The sequence below is a fragment of the Musa acuminata genome, chromosome BXJ3-10 (assembly GCF_036884655.1).
Source record: "Musa acuminata AAA Group cultivar baxijiao chromosome BXJ3-10, Cavendish_Baxijiao_AAA, whole genome shotgun sequence".
Lineage (NCBI taxonomy): Eukaryota > Viridiplantae > Streptophyta > Magnoliopsida > Zingiberales > Musaceae > Musa > Musa acuminata.
In genome coordinates this window covers 28,710,598-28,734,044 of record NC_088358.1, presented here as the reverse complement: position 1 = coordinate 28,734,044, position 23,447 = coordinate 28,710,598, and the positions used below count along the sequence as shown (strand labels likewise).

Sequence of the window (23,447 nt, the reverse complement as noted above, 5' to 3'; positions counted from 1 at the left end):
ACATCTGAAGCCAAACAGGCGATCCACATCATGTTGGGGGCATTGCTCGCCGAACCACAATCAAAACCACCCCAACCGGAAACGGATCAAACCACTAAATAAAAAATTGGAGAAATAATATTAATTAATCGTCTAATTGCTTTAAAAGATTGCTCATCTCGGGTTAATAATCGTCATTTTCTGCTGTTAATGTACGAAATTAACATACATATAATACCAATACCGACACTTTATCATGAAAAATCACTTGGATTAATCACACCAAAAAGTGGAATTCAACGAAAATTGTGTGGTCAAACAATGAGATGGATCAGTAGCCGTCCACGTTATTGATCTGATTCATGTGGCCATGCAGCCTATACCATAGCGTGTGTTGGGGAAGACGAGGAAGAGCCCACTGCACACCACCCCCACCATCAGCGGAAAGCTCTCCATCACCTCATCCATCTCCTTGGCATGCCCCGGGAAGAGGCAGTTGGTGACGCGGTGATCGGACAGCGCGATGGCCGCGAACACCATGGCCGCCATGAGCGCATGGACCAAGTCCACGAACCCCATCCGGAACCGCTCGTCCTGGGGCACGTCCACCCCCAGGCCGGACTTGAAGACCGCGAGGCCCCGCGGGGTGACGAACCCGTAGTAGACCTTCCCGTCCGGGCCGCGGAAGCTGTCGGTGAAGTGGAAGAAGAAGCAGGAGAGGGCGCAGAGGCCGAGCAGGGTCTCGATCATCAGCGTGCTCACCGGGGAGCACGAGCCGTCGCCGGAAGCGGAGGGGAGCAGCAGCTCGAAGGTGAGGAGGGTGCCGGTGGGGAGGAAGTTGACGAGCATGGAGGTCTTGGAGAGGGTTTTCTGCATGCCTCTTGCCACTGCCCTCTTCCTACGACCGCCGCCTGCCGACGTCGGCGACGTTGGCCGTGGGGAGCACGGGCAGGAGTGCGGGCCTTCGAAGTGTTCGACGGTTGGCTCCATTGCTGTTCTCAAGATGGAAGGGTTCGAAGAGTTCGGCCATTTATATATATAGTGGCTTTGGGTTTAAAATCTCAACGGCTACTTGTAACTGTTCCCTCCCCAAGATTGGATCGGATGTGAAAGCCCAAATATAGGATGGATATAAACGAGGAAAGCCCACTGACCAAAACATCCAACAACACGTACTTCTTTGTCCGCATCATGATGAGGAAATTGTCCGTGGCCCAAGTGGATTCCCCAGTGCGGCAGGCAGCGGTGGACATGCCATAGCTGACCGGAGCAAGCAACATGGTTCTGTGAGGAATATTATCATACAGCTGCCCTGCATTCACTGCGGCCGGATGTGCAACGGGCCTGCTTACTTATCGTATACCCACCGATGTACTCCTTCAGTAATTGGTGTCCTTGTCTTTACTGTTAACGAGGACTCTTTCAAGGAAACAAACACTCTTAATATATTGACTTTATCCCCTTCAATCATCTCAACATTGTTCCCAAGTCTTCATGCCATCATATTCTTTGCAGGAATTCAGCATCTTCCACAGAACTCAGGAATTCAGCATCTTCTCCGGCGGACGCCGGAGAAGATCTATAAGTGGGTGCCACTGTCACAGGATGCGGAGTTGGGTTCTCTTACCTTTCCCATGGTCCTCGTCCAGATTCCCATGTTCAATGAGAGAGAGGTAAGCTATCATGAACTCAACCAATCACAAGTACCTCCCTCTCTCTCTGTTGGCTGCAATGTGGAAACCATTTCTCTCTCTCTAGCTCTGTTGGCTGCAAAGTAGAAAACATTTGGCACTCTCTCTATCTCTCTCTTCTCTCTCTGTGTGGCTCACAAAGCCATGATGTTGGATATCTAGAGCATTGACACCATTAATGCGATAAATGCTGCACAGCTGCTGTCTCTATTGGAGAAGCTCATAGCTCTGTGAGCTACTGTGCAAGGTGTGAATTGCTCACAGAGCTTTCAGGGTGATGCAGTTCATCACCACCTCATTGTCTCTCTCCTCTCCGGACCAAATCATTTTCATGTGAGATGGGCAATCAAGCATCGACTTTTCTGTTCCAAAGAACCAAATTTTAGTGCGTTAAGTTTAATTTACGTAATGATATGAATATACGATGAATATTAATTTGTTTATGATTGTATAGAATATCATGTTTATGAATTTATGAGATGATTATTGTCTTGACGAGTGGTTTTAGATTTTATAATTAATCGAACGAAAATAATACGTACCTACGGATGGGGAGACGAATACATTATCCGTCGAAGATAGTCCACATGAGCATTGATGTTGATTTTGACTTATTTGGGTGTGTTGGCATTGTCTTCTTCACAGGAAGCAAACTTGAACACTGCAATCCATTTGCCCCACCCACCACTCATTGAGCTAACGCAATGAATGATTCGATTCCAGCTAATAAGAAAGCCATTCATGACTCGTATGACCTACAAAGTTAAGAGTCACACGTCCTTTAAGCCCAATTCAGATCAAATATCCATCGCGTTCTTTGGTCTTTACCTATTTTTCACAGCAGACAAGCAATCTTACTTATTATCTGATTTGCTTTGAGATATGTGCGTTACCGATAAAAAAAAACTGACCAAATAAACACTAAATTAACCGATTATATTAAAATAATAATAATAATAATAATAATAATATCATATTTGTGATTGAGAGCGAAAGAGTTCTCAAATATAATGAATTATTTATAACAAGTTGATGAGTTCTTAAATATAATGAATTATTTACAACAAGTTGATGACAATAAGATAACATCTTTGGGTCAGATAATAAATCTTTGAGTCATTAATTAAGCAAACGATGGAATGATGATGTGTGGAGTTTTAAAAGGAAGATGAAATGGATCCTTGAACTGTCGTTTAACACCCATCCCATATTATATATATAATTCTTCATGACTAAAACATTTATCATGGGAAAATATTATAAAATGATTACGATCCGAAAATTGATTCCCCGACTGAATATAGATTACCTAACAAGATATTCAAAGATTAAAAACAGTATAAAAATATTGGTGCTCATAATACCACTTCCTTATCTATAGTGTAGACTTTTATCCTAATTTAGATTGTTTTAAAAAATAAATAATTTTCGAGTTATGCTATAGATGCGAAAAGTCAACTATCTTAACGTTCTACAAGTCTCAAGTGGCAAAAGATCGGATGAAACTTCTAAGTAGTAGGGCATTCTTACTTTACGTTTCGATCATCATCCGCTAACTTGTCGCTCTCTCGAATGGTTACAAATATTTTTTTGAATCAATCAGCTTAGTACTTTGAAAATCCTCGGATGACACAAGATCGAGTGGTAAGATCGTGTCGCTTCATGCTTTACTCATTTTATCATTAGTGTAGTAAAAAATAATATATTTTAATAGTTTATGACTTGGTTTTGGTATGATGTGGTGTGCGATATGTTTTGGCTATTTTTTTGTATGTTGCGATGATAATATTACGAAAAGAAATATTTTTCATATTTATCTAATATCGAAAGATTAAAAAAGTTAATAACTTACGACTCATGTCTCGATGAACAACGATCATAATTATAACAATCCTAGCTCATCAAAACTTATTGTCGTATAAGTTAGGATCTTGCACCAAAGGTTAAACTATCTCCATATACTCGATGATGCAATAATTATTTTAAAAGTACATTTTGCGTGTACAAATCTTGAGGTGTTTGTTATAAATAAAATATAAAAAAATATATTTTTAAGGAAGAGATATTTTAGTTTTATTCTTATTTGATATAGAATGATTGAGAAAGAAAAAAAAAACTTTATACCAAATCCCCTTACAGATCTTATTCGACATACTATACACCCTAAATACTAATCTATCGGTAATGTATCATATCTACTTAGGAAGGTTCAAAATCTTATCATACATATTTTTATATATAAAATATTTATCTGATAATGATATATCAAATACATATGTAAAAGACAGGATTTAAAACCTCATCCAAATTATAAAAAATCTGAAATATTAGTTTGGCATTATACCCAATTATAAAAAATGGCGGATTTGAAACTTTGTCGAATGTATTTAACGCTTAAAAAAATCAACATAAAAAGAATAATCTGATGAAAGATGTATGAAAAATCGAGCACTTGAAACCTCATCCAAACTATAATAATTCAAAACTATAATAACATGTGTCATTACCTTCATAATTGATTGGAGGTTGGTTGGTCCCCTACAATCATAAACACACAAAGTTCAAACTCCCAAATTATTTCTCTCTCTCTTCCGTCTTTTATGGATGATACCAATTATCACCTCGAGGCACGAACCTCTTTTCTCTATCCTTTTGCCTCCACAAGATTGTCTTCTATGAAGCCATCACATCATGGAAATAACGGCGACATGTCATGCAACTTATTCTTGAACACCATTTAAGTCCCACGGTGGAGTAATTGGACTCGGCAATATCGTCACAATTCTATTATCCATTATCACGTTGATGCTTGTCTAGAAATTGTACGAAAATTATATGTCGCGGTATGGTTATATATTATATTTACGATCATAACATAATTCAGGATGATAAATTATCATTCGTTATTTTTAGTTATACTCTTATGATATTTTAATGACTAATGTTAAATAAATATATTAATTCATTAACAGTTAATTCTCTAATTATTATCGATACGAATGCAATGCTTACGAGAAATTATTCGTTTCTAAACTCTGATGTTTCGCTCATCATGTATCGATTCGTTACTCGTATGATTAAAAATAAATTATTTTGATATGATTGTATATTATAGAATATCACTAATTATTATAAGAGTTTAGAATCTGACCTCACAAGTATTAGGACGATGTCATTTTATGCGCTCGATTTTTTCTAAACTACTTTGGCATGTTATGACAGTGCAACAAGCTTAGTAGATCATCAAAAGTATCTTTGAGATATAAAAATTAAATAAATATATAATAATATTAAAACTATAAATTTTAATTATTTATGATTAAGTATATGAATCTTTTACTATTGAGATCACTGAAAATGTATGCAGTATCCATTTTATACCATTGGGAACACCTACATGTTTCACGGCACAATTTGAGATACGAATTAACTAACGGCACCATGGGACGCGAGTCCGGTGACCTGCGTCTCTGTCGGTGAGGGAGGGAGACGAAGCGTTTCGGCTCTGCCCTCACTGGCCCGAGAAGCGTTTCGTCTCTGCTCTCTCTATCTCTCTCTCTCTCACACGAACACACAGTGGATTCTCACGCATCGCAAGAAGGACGCAGCAGCAATCAATGGTCTCGATGCCCTGGGCGGCAACCGAGGACCTCGTCTCACTGGTTGGATCCTGCACGGTGCGAAAGCCCTGTTCCTCGGGTCGTGGTGGTCACCGTGAAGACGACAAGCCCATCATATTTTACTGCGTTACCGTCACACAGATACCGAAGAGAAAACACCAAACACGTTGCTAGCTTTCCACTCGGAATACATGATCATTCATGGAGCCGAGTCGAGTGTGCCAAGCCACACACCCACACCGCAAGTTGGCCAATGGAAAGCCTGCGCTGTTCACGGCGACGCCTACCTTTGGCCATTGTCGTGCGTGCGTGTTTGGGGCGCTCCCCATGACTTCACCGTGCAGGAATATATTACGAGCTAACGATGGAGATGGTTCTGCTACCTGTTCCTGATCGCCTCATTTGGAGAGCGCAGTAGCTGTCATGGCAGCGATGGCTATGTCGGGTGCCGTTCTTGTTGCTCTTCTGGCCGCCTCCACCTTCTCTCTCCCGTCTGCCGCCGCCCATGCAACCACCAATGTCTTCGCTCTCGACGCTTTGGTTAACCGGACCTCCACCCTCCTCTCCGCAGGTATTTACATGTGCAGGTTTCACGACTTCTTCGCCTCCTCCTCCTCCTCCTCCTCACGTGCTCTTACGCGTCACAGTGAAGCTGCCCCCTTCTCTCCGCTCGTCGATCTTTGAGTTCGTAGAGTCGTTGAGCGAGTTCTCGCCCGAGCATTTAGAGGCCGTTTTGGTGGAGGTGCGGAAAAGGGCGATCGCGCCGGCGCTGCGAGTGGCGATCCTTCTGTGCCTGGTCATGTCGGTGATGCTAATGCTGGAGGCCATGTACATGAGCGCCGTGAGCCTCGGCGTGAAGCTGCTCCACCGGACGCCGGAGAAGCGCTACAGGTGGGAGCCCATAAGAGGGGATGAGGAGCTGGGGAGCTTGGCCTACCCCATGGTGCTCGTCCAGATCCCCATGTACAATGAGAAAGAGGTAGATGGTGGTCTCTGTCTCTCGCACTCTGCTCACCTCAAGCGATCAGTTGATTCTTCCTTTCCCTTTGAGATCTGCCCTTCTTACCGTGTCTGTGAAATTGCAGGTCTACAAGCTATCTATCGGAGCAGCATGCGCTCTCACATGGCCTCCAGATAGGATCATCATCCAAGTTCTCGATGACTCCACCGACCCCATGATCAAGGTAACCAGACTTCCTCCAATCTCCATCACAGTCTAAGCTCTATCTGCTCCGGAATCAAATGGTGCTCATGAACTTTTCCCAGCCTCATCAGCAACCAAAATAGAAAGGGGAAACATCGAGTTTCAAATCTTGATTTGTCCAGTAGCTGTTGTTGGAGGTGCATTCCAGTTGGCACTCTGCCTAGATTAGAATGGGAGCATCTGGTAATGGCATGGGACCCTTCCCTGAAGCTGCAATTCTAAATGAAGTCATCAGATCTGATTACCTTCTCCACCCTGATTTCTTGACGATGCCATGTCTGATTATTTTTGAGGTTTTCCTGACAAGTTGAGCTAGGAGAAGGTGGTCCGCATGAGAGAGAGAGAGAGAGAGAGAGAGGCAGAGATCATTGAGATTGCTTGGTCTTGAACAGTGTACAGGGGCAGGCCCCCGGAGATCAGTACAACCATTTATAACAGATGGCATGTTCTGTCGTGTTGGGAGAACCTCACTCTGCTGTTTTCTTTTGGTCAGTCAAAAGTTGGGCAGTAGGTGGGTGTTCGTTCAGGTAACCCACAGACTTCAGTGTTTGAATTGTGAATCAATCTTCAAATGGGTCCCTTAACTTTTGTCAACTTGCTCCCATACCTTTAATTACAGATTAAGTATTGCTACAAAATTTGACATGGTTATATGGTGGAATATGAGTTGACAATCTACTCAAGAGTAAAAGAATCGAAATGTTGGAATTCTATGTTTGAGTGAGAAAGACTAAATTGTGATCTTCATGAGATCTATAAATTCTAAGTGAGAAAGACTAGTAACGGAGTTGCTTTATAGTTAACAATGCATATATAATACAAATGTGTCAAATGTCCCGACTAAAGTCTATTTGGCAGTTTTACATTTATGGTTACTGGAAAAAGGCAAGAGAAGAGAAGTTGGTACTGAGTCAAACATGTAATGTTATCATCCGATGATTTTTATTTTGCTAGATTCTGACTATTATTTGCCACTTGAATCCACTCAACACTTTTTATCTTATCTTCCAAATGAGCTCATGTTATGAGTGCAATTTCAATTAAAATGCTTCTGTTTCTTTCACTGTAGAACTTGGTGGAGCAGGAATGCAGAACTTGGGCAAGCAAAGGCATCAACATAGCTTATGAAGTCAGAGAAAACAGGAAGGGATACAAAGCAGGAGCTCTAAAGAAAGGAATGGAGCAAACATATGCCCAACAATGTGATTATGTTGCCATCTTTGATGCTGATTTCCAACCAGAATCTGATTTCCTCATGAGAACTATACCCTTCCTCATGTACAATTCCAGGATCGCTCTGGTTCAGGCACGGTGGGATTTCGGTAAGCATGTCAGGTCCTTCCAAGCGAGTAGATGATCGATCTAGCTTCAAGAAATTATAATGTGCTAATAATATTCATGTGCTGCATGCTTACTTTGAAGCTGTGTCATAAAAGATGTAGATTTATGTAATTTTATAGAAGGCAAACGAAACATTTCGATTGCCAATCAATGAAAGTACAATAAATTCTAATATTTGTGGACAACAGCATTAAGAAAATTTTGGTTTTTATCTTCTGCTGTGCTAACTGGATCAGAATGCCAAATTATCATGTTAATATTAGGGTACACAGGTAAAGCTAGACCTGAATCTTGACATAGAGATGAACTGTGTTATGTTTTAGCTTCTTCTCTGAAGAAATTATGTTGTGAATGAGTTAGATCATTTGTTTGCTCATAAAGATCCAGTATTGTACAACTCTGATCTAATAAAGTATCCAAGAGAGAGAAACTTTAGATGGTTGAGGAACTTCATGGGGATGGACACCTTGACATATCAAGAACTGAAAATATACCTAAACTGGATGTTGTGAAGAGTGCCAAGAATATATGAACTTGTATCGACCATGATATGCTGATTTGACAAATTGGAAACACTGAATCCATCTTTCCATCCACATTTCCCTGCAAACTATGAAAATAATCAGATGAACCTCATAAACAATGATTCATTTAAATACAGCCATTTTTTTACATATTTTAATTGTGACAAAAAATCAATGTAGTCGGCCCCAAATAGTTGGGACTTGCGGCATTGTTGTTGTTGTTGTAAATACATTTATTTCTTTGGGATAGTGTAGCTCCTATCTTTGCCAAATCCTCCAAAAGAGTCTATCTTCATTGCTATCTCATTCTCTTTCCCTACACTCTTACCTTGCACACCAGCCATTGTTTAACTGCTGCCCCAATCTTTATTTATTTCATCAAGCAAATTTAATGATGATCTCAAAGATTGAAAGGTACATATAAGTTTGATTTACAGTACACTTGACCTTTTAAGACAACCACTAGATCATTCAACTGAAAGATGAGCATTTGAGTACCTACATTGTCTTCATACTGATCCTTATTACGCCATTTTAGCATAAAATGGCAGATGCTTTTGTTCATTCTGATTTTTGTACTTCTCAAATTGACAGGAGGTTGCTGACACGGCATTTGCCGGGCGATTTTGCAGTGAATTACAGTAAGTGCCTGATGACCAGGATTCAGAAGATATCGCTTGATTACCACTTCAAAGTAGAGCAAGAGTCAGGCTCATCTTCCTATGCCTTCTTCGGCTTTAATGGTAATGAAAGCATCATATCCTACTGCTGATCTACTACTTTGCAACATAAATGTGCATCATCCCTAGTTCAGTAAGAGTTGCTTGAACAACAAAATCTTAGTCATGTCAGATGTTTGAACTCGAATTTAACTGCTGAAAGTGAGAAAAAGCATAAACCATGTATGCAATCGTAAAGTTGCAAAAATTATTTGGATGTTCAAAGAAAGAGGACATGGTTTTCAAGTACATCACAATATTCACTCTCACAGGAACTGCTGGCGTGTGGCGAATATCTGCTATCAATGAAGTAGGAGGCTGGAAAGATCGAACGACGGTTGAGGACATGGACTTGGCTGTTCGAGCCAGTCTCAAGGGCTGGAAATTCTTGTATGTTGGTGACGTCAAGGTACTCAAATTTGCTGTGATCCATGACAGTATTCAGCAAAGGAGAAGCTCAGTAATCTGTAAGTGTTTTGACACAACTATTGCAGGTCAGAAGCGAACTCCCAAGTACCTTCAAGGCTTACCGACATCAACAGCATCGATGGACCTGTGGAGCTGCCAACTTATTTAGAAAAATGGCACACGACATTGTACTCGCAAAGGTAGCAGAAGCCTTCTTCAAGTAAACAAGCATACATCGGTCGATCTTACTTCCCTGAGACTTGTCTCTTTGTTATGGAGCAGGAGGTATCCCTGTTGAAGAAAATCCATGTGATCTACAGTTTCTTCTTTGTTAGAAGAGTTGTGGCCCCGATCGTCACCTTTGCATTCTACTGCATCGTGATTCCAGTATCAGTTGTAGTACCAGAAGTAAGCATTCCGATATGGGGGGTGGTCTACATCCCTACAACAATTACCGTTCTCAATGCCATCAGAAATCCCAGGTATCGATCTTTACCGATGAACATGCCCCTTGATCAGAACTTTCTTCCCTGATATGCCCTCTCTTCGTCGCAGCTCCCTTCACATAATGCCATTCTGGATTTTGTTTGAGAACGTCATGTCCATGCACCGGATGAAAGCAGCATTGATCGGTCTACTGGAGACAGCAAGCGTAAATGAATGGGTTGTGACACAGAAGCTTGGAGACACCCTGAAAGAGAAGATGGAAACCAATGTTGCAGAATCCACAAGAACAAGCTTCATAAGAGACAGGTAAGCAAATGTTACATAGCTTCTGGAGATGCAAACGAGTACCATATCAACATTACCATCTCTTTTTGGATCTCAGGGTGAGCTTCTTGCAGCTCGGGTTTGCGGTCTTCCTCGTGTGCTGTGCTTCCTACAATGTTGCCTTCGGAGTGAACTACTACTATGTGTACATCTACCTTCAAGCATTTGCATTTGTCGTCATGGGTTTCGGCTACGTTGGCACATTCACCACCAACTCCTAGTTGTTGGCCAGCTGCAAGATTGCCATTCATGATTTCTGTACCATTGAAACCGATTCTTTTACTGCTTGTTCCAAGACATAATAATCGAAATTTTTTGTTCGTCGAGATGATTGATTTTCTTGTTCATCATGACAGAATTCCAAGAAACTTTGCTGTTCTTCGTTTGAGATTCATTCCTCTTGCTTCTTGCTTCAGCTTGACAAGCATCTGCTGTATTCTTGGAATCCTAAGAAATGCAAAAAATCATCCAATTACATATCATTTCATTTATGGTTTTGAAATTAAATCCACATCCAATTAAAATAAAATTAGAGTCTTGCCCTCCTGACCTCGGTAAGTTCTTGGAAGCAACCAATGTGTGTAGTGACTCCGAGAAGAGGACAAACATGTCATTGGGTTGAAACGGAGGGGAAATGTATGGCGTCTTGTTTCCTTTGCTGACCCCAAACGCGATAACCCGGGGATCCCGAACGGACCTCCATCCCACGTGGCACGATATCCGCCAGACGTCCGTGCTGGCCCCGCTTAAATAATTGTGGGCTCCACGCCGACATGTGGCCACCACCTCACTCCTGGATTAACTGCTACAGGAAATGTTCTGGATCCTTCCACAGACTTCCGCCACCTGCTATATCAAAACTCCGTTATGTTCTCGTTTCGGTAACAGTAGCGTGTTCCGATCTCCTACTCCGTCGACTCGGCGATCTCGATCTATGGCCGCGGCGGCGGCGGCGGCGGCGGAGTGCGAGCTCGGGCGACTCGAGGGGCTCCTGCGGAGCGCCGGTGGCGCGGAAGACGGCGACGAGCGGCGGGGGACCGCCCTCTTCCCCATCGTCTTCGGCGTGGTGCGGACGGGCCCCGCGGAGGGGGAGACGCCGGAGCTGGAGCGAGTCGTCATGCTCAACCCGCTCACCCGGGGGATGGTCATCTTCCAGGGCGAGCCGGCGCTGCTGTCCGAGTTGCACCCACCCGGGCTGGCGGCGGCTGGCGTGCCATGAGGATTGTGGAGCCTGGCGAGGAGCACGCGGACGAGGAGTGCCCCGTGTGTCTGGACGGGCTGACGAGCAACGTCGGCGGGGAGACGGCTTCGGAGGAGGAGGCGGCGTCGGCGGTGGTGAGGGAGATGCCGTGCAGGCATCGGTTCCACGGCGGTTGCATCGACAAGTGGTTGGGGATGAACGGGTCGTGCCCGGTGTGCAGGTATCGGATGCCGGCGGCGGAGGAGGAGGAGCCGAAGTAGGTCGGCGACGTCTTGGGCGCGGAGGGAGCGGCGAGACGGGCGGCGAGGGTGAGCGAGCTGTTCGTTACGATAGCTTTTGGGAGTAGCAGGGAGCGAGAAGTCGACGAACAGCTGCAGCAACAACAAGGTGGAGGAGAAAATAGCAGTAATGTCATGGAAGAAAAAGACTAATTGAGCTCCGGTCCAAACTCTTTCCCTCTCTCTCAATCCTTCAAATGTTGTTTTAGAACTCGTCATTGCTCTGTTCTTCAAACCAATATTCTGCATATAAAGTTGTAATTTTTTTTTTCCCTATTTTCTGTATGGACTTGCAATAAACATACTACTTTTACTCGACACAGAATGGTTTCATGCATGACTTTGTTTGTACAGGACAGTCTTCTCTGTCTTGATATTGATTGGTACAAGATAAATCTTTTATGGGCAACATGGTTTTCTTAGTAGGTGCATGACAAGGCTGGAGATTTCCATTACATTAAATTTCCAAAAGTTCATTTCTCTTAATTTTGTAGTTGTTAGTAATTGATTAAGGCATCGAGATGAAAGATTAAACAGCCACAGCCACAACCACATCCCAATTTCTACCTGATCTACAAATAAAATACAGAAGTGGGGAACACACCAGACTGCAGTGTCATTGACCTTATTTGGTGGTGGCAAGAATTTTCTGACTGGTATGATGTTCTTGATACAGTGCAGCTACTATGAAGCGTTAATAGCTGGTGGTTTTGTGCTCTCTTTTCCCAGCTGCTCTATGCAAATCATTGGTTACCATGGTTGATGACTTGGTGGAAGCACGAAGGAAGAAGAGACAGGGTTCTTTTGTTTTTATTCTTCAGATTCTGACACAAACTGGAAGAACTGACAAGTGTTTGGTATGGTCAAGAGGGGTTATCCCTGTGGATGGATCTTTTACAGCAACCACAGGTCACTGTAGTGTCTTACCTGGAAATCTTATCCTATCCTATCGTATCCTATCCAATACAGGCTCTTATTAATTATTTAATTCTACATTTGTACTACTGGAAGAGACAAAATAAAATTCACATGATGAAACCATTGGTATTTTAGTATTGAAAGATGAGAAGAAACCAGGATGCAATGAACCCACAGCTTCTATTTTATTGTGGGAATTAATAATGCCATCCTCTTTAGTGTTTATAGTTACAATGAGCATGTGATAACTTGAATCTTGATGAACACTTGAGCTGCTTTGCAGTGCAACTCAATGTGACAAGTCTTAGGTTCATATTGCTGAATGTCTAGTGGAGTTGCACTCCTGCTATATTGTACATTTTATGCACAGGAAAAGAAATATATCACAGGATCAGATTACTTTAAACCTCATAAGGCTATGGAGATGAGATGTCCTCATCTTGACACATAAGAGACACATGTGATCAGAGTATAATAGTACAAAAATACAATAAAAACTGGAGGTTTGTCAGCTTCCACAAGCTAAGCTTAGAGGCCTGTTCTTTAGTCTGCTACTCATCAACTTAATAAAGGTGAAGAACTATCCACAAAACCCCATATTGTCAAATCTATGCAAATGTGACAACATTACTATTAAACAGCTGTCCAGTAGATAGAAATTAGAATGTGAAAGCCACAGAAAGGAAGCATAAAGTGTTGGAATTATTCTATGAAGAACTTTGAGGGAAGCCTAATTGGATGGCAAAATAAAAAGAACAGAGAGGTGACTTACCAGGGAAGTGAGCTACAGAGAGGAGCAGGGAAGGAGATATTGGATGCTGAGTAGGATTGAAGGAGGCCTCCCCTTTCTTCTTCTGTCTCCATTTGGTCCACTGATGACCTAATTTAGTGCTTTAAACACTGCAAGCATGGACCGAATCAAGACACCACATCACTTGCAATTGGTCAAACACTAAGCACAGTTACTGGCTTTGGTGGCAAGAGTACCTCCAAAAGCAGTGGTAGGGTTGGAACAAAAGGCATGGAGAATCAAATAACGCCCTCCCGCGGCCACAAAAGGAACTTGTGGCTCAGAATCCCCTGTGGCCTGCTGACATGGCCCGCCCCCTCCGCCTTCCCCGTTAAACCCCGAGACGGGGGAGTCAATTGCAGAGGGAGGGGGGAAAGAAGAACAGGGGAAGCAGGAACGGGAGAAAAAGATGTCGGAGAACGGAGATGCTGCGATCAAGCTCTTTGGCAAGACGATCCCTCTGAGGCCAAGCAGCAGCGGCGGCCATGATGAGAAGGTACTGCGACTAGCTACTAGCTCGTTCAGAAGCTTGATCACGTTTGACGAATTCAGAACGTGTGTAGAAACTAGGAAAGATTTGTTCCTTTCGGCTTTTTGATCTGAGCTTTCCTTGTTTCAGGATTCAAATGTTTGATCTTGACCTTTCTAGCCAAAGTGTTCGGCAGCAAAAAATGCATCTTTGTCATTGATTTCCCTGTGATTGAGATATTGGGGCTTTCCTCTGTTTTCACTTGCTCTCGTTGCAAATTCTCTTCCCCCCAACAAACCATTGCTTTGTGATCGAGAGGCAATTATTCATCGCTGTTTCGGTGAATTATCCACTTCGATCCGGCTTTGATTTGGCTCGATTTCAACCTGAATCTGTGCCTTTTGATTAGATACTGAAGCGAAGTTCCTGAAACCTGAGTAGTGTCCAAGAACTGTCATCTTTATCTGGTCAATTCTGAGAAATGGAAGCAAAACAGAGACACCAAGATGTTCATAGATATCAAACTTGAATCTTGCTGTGTAGATAACTTCGAGTTTCTTCTTTCTTTCTGCTTTGTCACACCTTGATACTTGATGATAGAACAAGGATGATTACTATGATGAACTGGAGAACGTTTCTGTTTTGTTGGTGAGAGGAAATGACTGTTCTTGTTCCAATTTCCTTCTCCAATCTACTCTTCAGGATCATCAAGAGGGCGAAGGAGCTCTGAAATCAAGGAATCAAGATCATGAATCATCAGACTCACAAGAGAAGAACGAGCCTGCCACATCCACGAGCGATCTCCATACTCCAGCTTCGGCCGATCCAGAGGACGTCTCGACGAAGAACTCAATTCATAAAGAAGAGGAAGAAGACGCCGAAGAATCTCAGAGAAGCGTGAAGAAGCCCGACAAGACACTCCCTTGCCCTCGGTGCAAAAGCCTCGACACCAAGTTCTGCTACTACAACAACTACAGCGTCAATCAGCCACGATACCTCTGCAGGAACTGCCAACGGTACTGGACCGCCGGCGGCACCATGAGGAACGTCCCCGTCGGAGCTGGTCGACGCAAAAACAAGAACTCATGCCATATTCGTCGCATCGCTTTATCGGAGTCTGCCATCCGAGCTCTTCAATCTGATGCCCGTTACCCACAGAGCACCGTACTCAACTTTGATTCGATGGCCTCTGCACTGGTCTTACCAGAAAACACGGTGAGCTGCAACAGAAATGGAATCCACGGGGAGATGGCACCACCACCTTCTACCATGAACAATGGTGATGAGAAGTCGAGTAGGCCTTCAGATACTCTAAATGCAAAGGGTAGTCAGAATTATCAGAGGACAATTGCTCCAATTCCATGTTTCAGTGGGTCTCCCTGGCGATATCCTTGGAACTCAGCACTTCCTTTTTGTGCTTCCAGCCTTCCAGTTCCCTTCTACCCTGCTGCAGCTTACTGGAGTGGTCCATGGCTATCTCCTGCAGCTTCCTCTTCTCCAGATGGTTGTCTCCCAAGATCAGGATCCAGTACTCCCACCCTGGGCAAGCACTCGAGGGATGACACATGCATTTTGATTCCAAAAACACCCAGGATTGATGACCCTGAAGAAGCTGCAAAGAGCTCTTTATGGACAATGGTTGGCATCAGTAATGGAGAACTACTGAAGGCCTTCCAGCCGAAGAGAGAGATCAAGAATCAGGTACCAACACTGCTGCATGTCAACCCGGCGGCACTTTGTCGATCTCTGAACTTCCAGGAGGCCTCATAGAGGAGCAGAGCTTTTGATCTTCTACTGAAAGAAGAAGCTGAAAGCTTGCAAAGTAGCTTCATCGAACAAGAGTGTTGCCTCTGCCAATGCAACAGTAGTAATTATTAGTCTTCATGTAGACATGTAAGTAGCTAGGAAGTGAGAGCAGGAAAGAGATGTTAAGCTTAAGAATGAGAGGTTCCTTTGCACATAAATAACTCATTGATCTTGATTGAGAAGAATGATCGATTTACCATTTGCTTAGGTTCTTTACTGGCTGCCATCAGAACTGCATCCTCCTCTGATTCCTGGATCTATAAAGACAAGCATGACATTAGTTCATGCGGGTTAAAAGTACAGCAGATAGGAATAGGACCAGGAAAGCTCGGATATAAGAAGAGAGGTCTAAATTGGCTTGCTTGTCTGTCAAGTGGGGAATAGAAGGGTGACAGAAACAGCTACTTCCAAATGTTCCTGCAATAATACAAGCAACAGACTTCATAGGGTGTGAAGAAGGTTGAGTGAGAACAAGACAAGGAAAAGAGAGAGAAAGTTCCCCATGGGCCCATCTCTTCTCCCACTGAACATAGTCCTAAGTTTCTGCCACAGCCAGCAAAGTCTCCTTTTCCAGGGCCACAACCCAAGTGAGTCCTACCAAACAGAAGTATCCTCTCTCTTATTCTTCACAATCACAAGGGAGAACATAGTACTACTCAGAAACATGGGCACTCTATGCTAACATGCTCTATAGAAGTTATTATACACCACAAAAGGAAATTGGGAATAAAAAAGCCACCTATGTTAGGCAAATGGAAAGAATTAGATCCACCATATTTACCTCCAACTGATTAAAACAAGAAAAAAAACAAGATGCACACAGACAAATCCAGCTCACTGATTTCTCCAGACCTTAGCACCATCTAACTTTCTCTCATTAGTCAAACAAAATTTAGTGGAGGCAGAAGATTTCTCAGTCAAAAGGGCTGATTATAAGTCAGCACATGAAATGCTCAACCACTTTGAGACCAAATGACTACTAACTACTTAATGACTGTTGGCATTTCCACTCCCACAGTTCCATTTTGGAATCTGACCTATATCTGTATCCATTTAGCTGATGGTTGACCACCTAACAAAGTCACTATGTTTGACCCAAGAGTTTCTAAATCCAACATGAAAGAAGGCAATGAATGAGGAGGGCCATGTTTCATCATTATGCCTATCGGTATTAAGCTTGAAGTACTAGCTATACTCATAAAAACCTTCAAATTATGGTCAGACAAGTTAATTTCCACATAAAAAGGAACCCATAACATGAAGCGTATAACTATAATGGCAGCATATGATTCATAAATCCAGGTGAAGGAAATGAGAAAAAGAATGCAAGAAGCAATCGAAAAGTCATGGAATATCACCTGCCAATGTGTTGCTTCACATGCTACTAGTGACCAGGCCTTCAGCTGTACAAAAATCAGAGTTTATGATAACTATTCTACAACTATTTAATTGAGGCATAGCATAAAAGAATATTTGTTTATCATTGTTAAAAAATAATCTTCAGCAGCAAAATGGCATTTGACAATCTCATTTATTTGTTTCAGATCTACTAAGATCAATGCAGACAATCTTACGCTTATAAACACATAAGTTGCTTCCATAATTTTCAGAAGAAAAAAATTATTATGTAATGATAAAAAGAGATTTTTTTTCATCAAAAGTAACAAAATATTTTTGTTGCTGTACATAACAATGGCCAATTTTCGTCTTATGAGCTGAAAGAAACTAAAAGTTAGATCAGTAGGATCGGTCCTTCAAACAACTCAGTAAAGTCAGCTTCTTTTGATGTTACATGAGGATAACTTTCATTTAGCTTTTGAGCTCCCTCTTTGTCATCAGCTGATTGGAAGTTTCTTTCAGGATTAAGGCACTCAAGCTCAAAAGCAAACCACTTTGACAAAGCACCCATCAGAGGCAGGAAAAAAGTAGAAAACATGGCCCAAATGACCTCACTGTGGGACTAGTGGAGAGAAAAGGAGAAAGATAGACCATAACACCGGGAATAAAGAATATGTAGAATAAGAATAGCTCGTGCCCCTTTGACCTGTACTCTATCAATGAGGTGTACATGAAAACGAAAGATAGAAGAAGAGAAAGAATGGATGACCTAACTATTGAGTGTAGCATAATATTCTATGAAAGATCTCAAAGCTTGCATTTATCCTAAGAAGTAAGCTTATATTTTCTTCAGCTTGCACATGCTTTAGTCAAGAATCTATTGAACAATCACACAAATACACAATCCTCGCCAGTTGGAATAGTACTCTCCAAATTTTGTACAAATCCAATTAAGATGGCTAATGCATATTGAAGATGCTGACTGGAGTGTGACAGGGACCATTACAACCAATGCTTCTGATCTAAATTGTGGATAGTTCCAATAAAAAAATTGTAATAATAAGTTGTTGAAACTATGTCATCGGCAGCCAGCCGAGAATGAAGGTACACAGAACTCTCTTGTGGCCAAGGAACAAGGGAACCTAGGACAAGATAAGATGTCCAGCATAATTTTGCTGTATGCAAATAGTTCCTACCTCAAAGAATCAACAGGCACCATCATTAGTGACACACAATAGACAAGCTCTGATCAGAACATTCTAGAAAAAAAAAGTTTGTGAAACAAAGAACTATAGAAATAAAAGTGCTTTTACTTGACCTTTGAAATGCAGAAAAGTAGCCAGCACAAAAAGAACCATTCTCAACTTTCAATTTGCCACAACATATATTTTCAGCAGTTTCCAAATGCTTCAGGATACATAAAAACAAGATCAGACAAAAATTTAGATTTACCGACCATAAAGCAACGAAAATAGTTTTCCTTTTTCTTGTTTCTTACATTAATATGACTTGACAAACATGAAAAAAATATGACAACATAAGCTTCAAGGCCTAAAAGCCAGCAGATGAAACAGAGTAAAATGGAGGGATCTGTCCAATAAGTCAAAACAAAATATACCACTAATAATGATGGTGCCATAAAAAATTATGACATCCATTGTGGAAGACCTAGAACACCTTCATCAATGGCCACTAAAAGTTTGCTAGCTATCAAACAACAAGGAGCCATTCAATGCACTTACTGAAAGATTTTAACCTTCAAAACTCTTAATCATCCTCCACTCTGATTACTGATTAGGAGCAAAACTGGTCGGCAATATTGAAGACTATGGAATGTATCATTAAAGATTAAAAACCTTATCGGGGAGCACAATTACAAAATAAGATGATGATGATGATGATGGAAAGGATACATAAGACATAGAGAGCACATCCAATGTGCCCAATGAATGCACCACACAGACGATGCTCCTCAAGCATCAACAGACCATATATAACTTCCAGCAAAATGTCCTATGGAGAAAAATGAAAAAAAAAAAATAAAGAGAAACCAAGAATAAAAGAAAAGAACAATAATGACACCTTATCATTAGTGTGTGGTACAGTACAAACTAAAGTGAAAAAACAACTATTCAATCCAGAAACAAAATGCCATGCATAGACCATCTTATCGCAGATGTGTGAATTTCAATTTTGATGTGCTTTCCTTCCTCATGTTTCTTACTTGAAATTGTGTGATATAACTAGGACAAGGTTCTAATTATTTAGAACAAGTAGTTGCATATATCATTTCAGGTACAAAATAAACCAGAAGACAAAACCAAATAAATGTGTAGGCATGGTACCTTTAAAAAATAAACAAAAACAAGCTAATTTGTTATGTTTACTAGTGTGTACATTGCTAGTCCTTGTTTATGATGGGCTGAGGCAAGATTTCAAAAAGCAGAGACATACTCTGAAAACTATGCCAATTTTTTGATAGCTTTATTGGCAGAAATTAAAGAAAAGGAACGTAAAACAAGCCCTTGGTTGAGAATGGAAAAGGATTAATCATAAATGTATTAGTACAGGGAGTAAGGACCATCTAAGTCCAATTCTTAAAAACTTCAGGGAGTGTCAGCATTTCTGCCACTAATGAATGGATTTAAGCAATACCATGTACACCTTAAATGCACGATAAGATCACCTAATCTACCTTCAATGCTCGAAGTTATCTACGCACTTTTCGCTGGAAATTACACCTCCACACCACTTTTTCAGAGCTGCAGCTTCTTGCCGTCTGTTGGAACTTGGAGCTTTAATTTTGGCAACACAAGTGCATGTCATATATATACTATTATGGTAAGTGCCAATCAGTAACATTAGCAACAGATTGACATGAGCTCCATGGAAAGCTCGTATAGTATGGGCACATCCTCGACAAGGCACAATACACATGCCAACACTACGACACACACAACATATCAGTAGGCACAAACCGGGGTAGACAGAATCAAATACATGATTGCACCCCCTTGAACTTGGTGCATTCAGGGATTTCTCACAGGCTGAGCATTGCCGAAGACCATTGTCTCACCCTGCAATTTGTAGATGGTTGTTATTTGAATCAAAACATAACTAGAAAATCACTAATAAACAACCTGTTAGAACTGAAAACGCCAATAGGACTCACATCAAGGAGATCCGAAAGAAGAGAAGAGAAAACAGAGGAAGAAAGAACAATTCTCACACAATAAAACATCTTACAGAGTTTGGTCACTGTGCCTACATTTATGGATAAAATAATCAATATATACACAAAAATATATGGCTTTATTGGTTACTGCATTGAGCATTCAACCCAGCAGAAATCAAGTCCTATGTAGACGAGAAGTAAATTTAAGAAAATAACAAAAGAAATCAACAATCCATCTGAACAAGAGGACAAGAAGGTGAATTTTAAAGTATAACAAAAAAATATATACGCCTTTCTCGAGTATTTCCAAAATACACAAAATAAACACCAACTCCTGAAGATCGAAAGATCGACTAGTAGCGATCTGGAAAACCTCAAAACATGTCAAATTGGTAGGACAGACGCCGAAAGAAACATTTCAAGAACTTGGTAGAAACATCATAGAGATTCAAGAAGGCCAAGTCTAAGACAATAACCAAAAAAGAGATCATTCCTTCCTCAAAATCTTTTGTAAACATGAAAGAATCGGACTCATCAATATCGAGAAGATGAAGAGCAGCCTTTCGAAAACCGCCAAAGAAAAACCTAGAGAGCCGATACTGCAAGAACCACAAAGAGGTCGAAGCTCTTCGAAGATTTGGTAGAAACATCCACGGAAACAATAAGACCGCAATCGAGTTTATTCGTTTGAGTCTGGGATTGCATGGCCTCGTCGTGGCAACGTCATAGGGCGCAGCCGACGGTCTTCCGACGACAAACTTTGCCCTACGTACCAATGCGCTACCGCTCCACAATGCGAGGAAAGCTCACGGCTTAGGTCGCCAAGGGACCGGCGTCCCCATTGTAGAGCACGGAGAGGCCGACTCACATGAGGCCCCCTGCCTATAGTCGCGAAACCCGTGGTGATTGAAAGAAGAGGAGGGAGATGGGGACTCTCGACGAACTCCGGCGAGAAACGGAGAACCGACGGGGGAATAATTATAGTTAACTTGGGTAGCTTTCCGTTTACTACACTTGAAAATTTTGACGTTAAAAGTCGAGTGATTGTTGTAAACGAGAAAGAAACAACAGACAACGAGAGGAGAATAAGGACAATATCGTTCTGTATCTGCGTTAGCATGCGAAGCAACAGCGAAGCATCAACATATATGTCGTTCGTTTTATTCTCTCCATTTGCTTTCTCATCACCAAAATTATAATTAAAACGTTGATACTTTCATTTTAATTCTTTCATCCGTAAAATGATTAAATCATAATATTAATCTATAATTAATCTATCTATCGAGCAACCTTTAAAAAGATGAATTTTTTTTAATTATCTACCCTCTCAAATTCCAAAAATAAATAAATATTAAAATGCATATTTTTTTTGCAGACCCAATATATATATATATATATATATATATATATATATATATATATATATATATATATATATATGTATGTTGGTGTCAAAGGGCAGAGAGAACAACATCACAGCTGGTGTCTATTGACTAAAAGAATCCCAAGGACTACAGAGTCGCCTCCGTCTCTATTTCAACGTGCTCCAAGGAAACTTCCACCAAGTCAACAGCCTTAGCAGGAGTGGCTGCTCCCAACCCCTCCACACCCACCTAAGTAGGAAGCTTCCTCGTCTCCATACACAGCCACAGCCATGTCCTCCGCACCTTCCTCCCTTGCCAACTCTTCCTCTCTTCCCTCCTACAAATCCTCCCTCTTCACCCACCCCTCGTCTCAGCAAACCAGCACAAGGAGATATCCAACTTCTCCACTACACACACCCCCCCCACTCTCATCCCAGTCATGGAGAAGCTGGTCTCTCTGGCAGAACCAGTCGGCTTCCTCTTCCTTCAAACACTACTCAGCTATGTCATCATGACACTCCTCAAGTCCTCCCCGACATCCCTGTCCTTCCTCCGCTCCTGCGTCGAGTTCTGCACATGCTTGTCGATGGCCCACGACGAAACACCGGCCAAGAATACAAGAAGCCGGCCGAGAGGCGATGCCCAGCTCGGTAGGGAAGACGTGGAGATGGTCATGGACGTCATGGGCCTGCGCTGTAGCCGCGACGGTGAGCCACTCAGGGAGGTCAGCCACGATGAGCTGTCGAGCTTGTTTGAGGAGAAGGAGCCGAGTCTGGAGGAAGTGAAAGAGACGTTCCGTGTCTTCGACCAGAACGGTGATGGATTCATCGATGCACTCGAGCTGCAGAGAGTGCTCACTGGGCTCGGCTTCGTGGAAGTGTTGGAAATGGATGCCTGCGGAAGGATGATCGAACTGTACGATGAAAACCACGATGGGAAGATCGACTTTGTTGAGTTCGTGAGGTTGATGGAGATCAGTTTTTGCTAACACTGCTTCTCTTCCTCCTCCTTTCTGACCTGTACAAGTGTATAAAAGAAATGAGAATAACATTGAAGATTGTTCTTACCAAATCATCTGTTAATTGTCATCCTTCCCGACCAATTATTTCCAATCCAATCTGTGTTTTGTTTGGACTATCATGCCATAAACTTTGATTAGCAAAGGCAGAGATCAGCGAGACGAGATTTGAGCTTCAAGCAGAGGAATCAATCCTTCGAGTAGGTAAGTTTCTTAGAGTTGTAAGCTTTTCTAAGCCAGGAATTTTTCTGCAATTAGCAGTAGCAAAGCTGATTGTTCTGCTCACGATGCATTGACTAGGCTTCATGTTTCCCATGAACACGAAGTCTTACCAAACTTTAGACTTGTGCTTCTCTCAGAAGACCAAACTGTGATGCATGTTACTCGTGAGACGCGAAGATGAAGTAGACGTAGTTAATTCTGCACGAGGACGACTCAAAATTTTCTGTAAACATGGAAGTGTGCCAAACCTGCAATGTACATAAGCTATGACTTCAAGACTGCTCTGCCAGATGGATGTCAACGAGGTAGAACTTCATGCCAATGACTAATTATTTGCTGGAGAAACGAGTTTGGTAGAGATCAGATGGCTTCCTGATTGCATGTCCCTTGCAACATAGCCTGTATCAATCAGATGTCAGTATATAGATCAACAATTTGATGAACAAGTATATACAAGAGACATGACATCAACAAGCCCATGAACATGATGGATGCTCTTATCGGAATACTATCTTACACTATAAGTTGGATGATAAGTTTCTTAATTGTCATATTGAGATTCAGATGTAGATTCATTACAAGTCCATCGAAGGTGGAGGTGAGATCCAATC

General features: G+C 41.8%; 5 protein-coding genes across 9 annotated transcripts; 3 read left to right on the top strand and 2 right to left on the bottom strand.

The window, feature by feature from the left end:
* Positions 1–186: 186 nt before the first annotated feature.
* On the bottom strand, positions 187–1,279 carry LOC135651188 (protein DMP8-like). The gene has a single exon (XM_065171077.1). The coding sequence runs from the start codon at positions 967–969 to the stop codon at positions 340–342; it is 630 nt and encodes a 209-aa protein (XP_065027149.1). The 5' UTR covers positions 970–1,279; the 3' UTR covers positions 187–339.
* Positions 1,280–1,288: 9 nt separating this feature from the next.
* Positions 1,289–10,583, top strand: LOC135651186 (probable glucomannan 4-beta-mannosyltransferase 4). 3 transcript variants are annotated; one of them, XM_065171070.1, is made up of 10 exons: positions 5,579–5,861; positions 5,938–6,269; positions 6,376–6,474; positions 7,564–7,816; positions 8,992–9,102; positions 9,351–9,487; positions 9,573–9,686; positions 9,769–9,968; positions 10,042–10,239; positions 10,316–10,583. In XM_065171070.1, exons 1-10 carry the CDS (start codon positions 5,714–5,716, stop codon positions 10,476–10,478), a joined length of 1,755 nt encoding a protein of 584 aa, XP_065027142.1. In that variant the 5' UTR covers positions 5,579–5,713; the 3' UTR covers positions 10,479–10,583. The 3 variants fall into 3 exon arrangements, with proteins under 3 accessions (XP_065027144.1, XP_065027142.1, XP_065027143.1); XM_065171072.1 differs by lacking the exons at positions 5,579–5,861; positions 5,938–6,269 and adding an exon at positions 1,289–1,652; XM_065171071.1 differs by lacking the exons at positions 5,579–5,861; positions 5,938–6,269; positions 6,376–6,474 and adding an exon at positions 6,553–7,021.
* LOC108951558 (uncharacterized) lies at positions 9,242–13,767 on the bottom strand. Of its 3 annotated transcripts, XM_065171076.1 has the most exons (5): positions 13,642–13,767; positions 13,427–13,554; positions 10,808–11,829; positions 10,296–10,704; positions 9,242–10,177 (listed from the first exon to the last, which is right to left on the bottom strand). In XM_065171076.1, the coding sequence occupies exons 2-3, from the start codon at positions 13,516–13,518 to the stop codon at positions 11,403–11,405; spliced, it is 519 nt and encodes a 172-aa protein (XP_065027148.1). In that variant the 5' UTR covers positions 13,519–13,554; positions 13,642–13,767; the 3' UTR covers positions 9,242–10,177; positions 10,296–10,704; positions 10,808–11,402. The 3 variants fall into 3 exon arrangements, with proteins under 3 accessions (XP_065027148.1, XP_065027147.1, XP_065027146.1); XM_065171075.1 differs by lacking the exons at positions 13,427–13,554; positions 13,642–13,767 and having other exon boundaries at positions 9,242–9,857; positions 9,942–10,177; positions 10,808–12,519; XM_065171074.1 differs by lacking the exons at positions 13,427–13,554; positions 13,642–13,767 and having other exon boundaries at positions 10,808–12,519.
* Positions 13,768–13,808: 41 nt separating this feature from the next.
* LOC135651187 (cyclic dof factor 1-like) lies at positions 13,809–15,918 on the top strand. Its single transcript, XM_065171073.1, has 2 exons — positions 13,809–13,940; positions 14,616–15,918. The coding sequence occupies exons 1-2, from the start codon at positions 13,854–13,856 to the stop codon at positions 15,681–15,683; spliced, it is 1,155 nt and encodes a 384-aa protein (XP_065027145.1). The 5' UTR covers positions 13,809–13,853; the 3' UTR covers positions 15,684–15,918.
* Positions 15,919–21,951: 6,033 nt separating this feature from the next.
* LOC135650556 (probable calcium-binding protein CML46) lies at positions 21,952–22,708 on the top strand. Its single transcript, XM_065170028.1, has one exon. It carries the CDS (start codon positions 22,036–22,038, stop codon positions 22,582–22,584), a length of 549 nt encoding a protein of 182 aa, XP_065026100.1. The 5' UTR covers positions 21,952–22,035; the 3' UTR covers positions 22,585–22,708.
* The last annotated feature ends 739 nt before the right edge of the window (positions 22,709–23,447 follow it).

Bases quoted from the DNA above. Each gene is read 5' to 3' on its own strand.
- LOC135651188 (XM_065171077.1), bottom strand. From the start codon at position 969: ATGGAGCCAACCGTCGAACACTTCGAAGGCCCGCACTCCTGCCCGTGC.
- LOC135651186 (XM_065171070.1), top strand. From the start codon at position 5,714: ATGGCAGCGATGGCTATGTCGGGTGCCGTTCTTGTTGCTCTTCTGGCC. The intron at 5,862-5,937 runs GTATTTACATGT...TACGCGTCACAG, and splicing joins CTCCACCCTCCTCTCCGCAG to TGAAGCTGCCCCCTTCTCTC. The intron at 9,969-10,041 runs GTATCGATCTTT...TCTTCGTCGCAG, and splicing joins AATGCCATCAGAAATCCCAG to CTCCCTTCACATAATGCCAT.
- LOC108951558 (XM_065171074.1), bottom strand. From the start codon at position 11,985: ATGCAGAATATTGGTTTGAAGAACAGAGCAATGACGAGTTCTAAAACA.
- LOC135651187 (XM_065171073.1), top strand. From the start codon at position 13,854: ATGTCGGAGAACGGAGATGCTGCGATCAAGCTCTTTGGCAAGACGATC. The intron at 13,941-14,615 runs GTACTGCGACTA...TCTACTCTTCAG, and splicing joins GCGGCGGCCATGATGAGAAG to GATCATCAAGAGGGCGAAGG.
- LOC135650556 (XM_065170028.1), top strand. From the start codon at position 22,036: ATGGAGAAGCTGGTCTCTCTGGCAGAACCAGTCGGCTTCCTCTTCCTT.